The 3,010-nt window shown below is 36.2% G+C and overlaps 1 protein-coding gene across 1 annotated transcript; it reads right to left on the bottom strand.

Moving 5' to 3' along the window:
- Positions 1-640: 640 nt before the first annotated feature.
- LOC145158356 (uncharacterized) lies at positions 641-2,774 on the bottom strand. Its single transcript, XM_079077267.1, has 5 exons — positions 1,848-2,774; positions 1,529-1,778; positions 1,336-1,444; positions 897-1,128; positions 641-823 (listed from the first exon to the last, which is right to left on the bottom strand). Exons 1-5 carry the CDS (start codon positions 2,772-2,774, stop codon positions 641-643), a joined length of 1,701 nt encoding a protein of 566 aa, XP_078933393.1.
- Between the last annotated feature and the right edge of the window lie 236 nt (positions 2,775-3,010).

Below are 3,010 nucleotides of genomic sequence, written 5' to 3'. Positions count from 1 at the left end.
TGTGTCTTTTTTGAGTTTGACTACAGGAAATTATGTTCTGGTTAATGTTGTCTTAATGTTATAGTCTTTGTGTAATCAAATGGTTTAATTTCAGAACAAGGTTATTATGTCATGGCTTTGTGTCATGGCTTAGTCATATGTTAATGTATTGGTGGTCTTATTTTGAGTCTGAAGACAGGAAATTGTAGCATGGTTTATGTAGTGTTTGTGTCTTTTTTGAGTTTGACTACAAGAAATTATGTTCTGGTTAATGTTGTCTTAATGTTATAGTCTTTGTGTAATCAAATGGTTTAATTTCAGAACAAGGTTATTGTGTCATGGTTTTGTGCAATCAAATATTATTTGACAAGAACACCAATTCAACATGTATGACCATACACTTTGAATATCACAAATACTAGTTGACAAGAAGAATAATATAACAAAAATGCTATTGTATATCACAACAGCAGTTGACATTGTTTCATAGTTTACCTATGTGTACAATGATTCAAGGTCAACATGCATGACCATACAAAATAAGGAGCCCAAAGTAAGTATTGTTTGGTACATAAACATAGGTGTTAACATAACCATAAAAGTAAAGTGCATATTACATCAAAAGACCTAATGGTTCTTAACAACACCCCCATCCTCACTTCTATCCTCCTGTTTCTTCAGTTCTTTTGTCATTAGGGACACCTTGACCTTTACAAGTTCTTGAATTATGCCCTTTGTTGTTGCACTTTCCACATCTGACAGTGGTCCACCTCTTGGACAGTTTATGCCCCTGTGTAGCAGGTTCACCATATGCCCTCTTCCTTTTCTTCTTGGGCCTACCCACCTACAAATGTACATAAGATTAAATTGTTGTTCTTAAAAAACTGCAGTTATGTCATTGATATATGAAGACATACCTGAACAACATGTTTGGGTGGAAGCAACTTGGTTGGGCATTGTGATTTGGGCCACATCAATCTACCATTTATAGGTTCAATTTTGTGTTTGTACACTTCTGCCCATGTAACTAGCCAGTAGCATGGGTGGACCCAATGCTCCAACTCAGGAACATTCTTTGCTCCATGTTTAATCTTGTCCCATATTGCACTTATTGCATGTGAGCATAACATGCCTGTAATTTCCCAATGTCTACATGTGCATGTTTTTTCATCCAAATTCACAATAAACTGATCACCCCGATGAGTAGTGACTTGAGTCTTAACCCCATTGAAAATACACATGTGCTTTTATGCTTGTCTTTTCATTTGATCAAGAAGACTAGTGGCAGTTGGTGTGAGAGGACCATGACATCTATCAATCTCTCTTTGGACATTGCAAATTCTCTTCATCAAATACTCTCTAATATACTCCAAACAATAAACGATAGGTTTGTCCCTACCACCTTGTATTTTTCCATTCAGAACCTCACACAGGTTATTCAACAAGATGTTAGTATGTGCCCTCCCTGTTTTTTCATATAATAAAAAATGAGAACAAATCCTAACAATGACAAGTAAATGTTAACATAAAGGAAAGATGAAGTACTAACCTGAGAAATGAGATCTTGCCCAATGAGCTGGAGGAATCTGTATCAGCCAATCATGAGCTTCAACTTTGAATTTATTTAGCTCTTCTAATGCTTTCTCAAAATGCCTTACAGTAGTAGCAGTTGCACATGCCCACACCAAATCTTTGAGCTCTTTATCCTTCCACTGTCTTTTCATATTTTCATAAATATGCCTCAGACAGAACCTATGCTCAGCTTGAGGGAAAAGTTTGGCAATTGCAGGAATGATACCCTATTTAAATATTTCAATACTTAGTTGACTAAATAACAACAATATCAAATTAAATTGAAGTATATGTACAGTGAAGTTTGAATTAGCATAAAGTTCCAGATCATCACCAAGTTGTTCCAAAAACCATGTCCATGAATTTGTGGTTTCATTCTCAACAAGAGCATATGCAAGAGGATATATCCCATTATTGGAATCTACCCCTACGACAGTCAAAATTTGACCAGGATAGGGACTTTTCATGAAAGTACCATCCAACCCTATGAAATCCCTTAGATTAGCCTTAAATCCTTCCTTTAATGCTCCCAAACAAATGTAAATTCTCCTAAATGTCCTTGTATCAGAATTTAAATTTGGCTCAGTGTAACAATCGATCTTCACATTAGTACCTGGGTTTCTTTCCATCAACTCTAGTCCATAGTCCCTCAAAATAGCATATTGTTTCTGAAAATCCCCAAAAACATGCTTCTGAGCCAATTCCTTTGTCCGATGTACCTTCATTCTTGACATGTTCATCTCGAATTTTTGGATGAGATCTTCTTGAAGTGCATTGACTGGAATGGTTGGATTACTCTCAATTTGCTTCACAATGTTTGTTGCAATGAATTTGTAGTTGCAAGCTTTAATGGTTCTTGATTGCACACACCGATGTTCACTAACTAGGGTGTTCACCACCCAGTCATCTGTCTCTTTAGGTCTAGACACTAGTACAACCCAAGGACATTTACCCTCTTTCATATTTACTGTTTTGTCCTTGAATCTAGTCCTTGACTTTGTCCATGGCCCACCACTCATATATGGGACCACTCCTCTACACTTAGCCCTAATCCTTGTTTTGTCATTTTTTTCAAAATGTAAATCCCTTTTGGTTTCAACTGCATGTTTGTTTATATATTCTTTCACATCTTTCTTTGTTTTGAACTTCTGTCCTAATGTGAAAGCCTTTGGATGAACTACACCCTCAGAACAACTTTTTTCCTTTCTTATGTCTCTCAACATCCTCTCTCTGTTGTTATATTTATCTACAATAGGTGACTCAAACGATTATGGGTCTATGACCTCCAAATCTTCACCTTCAGTAAAGTCAACACCACTACCACTTGCTTCTTTGGTGGTTTTTTAAACCCACTCAACATCTTCATCAACATGTATATGAAATTCTTTCATATCAACATCCACATCATCTACAATATTTTCTAAATCCACAAAGAAGTCTTCGTCCTCACTCTCATCAT

Source organism: Lactuca virosa, chromosome 2, assembly GCF_052849685.1.
Source record: "Lactuca virosa cultivar CGN04683 chromosome 2, Lactuca_virosa_CGN04683_v6, whole genome shotgun sequence".
NCBI lineage: Eukaryota > Viridiplantae > Streptophyta > Magnoliopsida > Asterales > Asteraceae > Lactuca > Lactuca virosa.
Note: the sequence above shows the minus strand (reverse complement) of the source record. Positions and strands in the feature narration are given on the sequence as shown.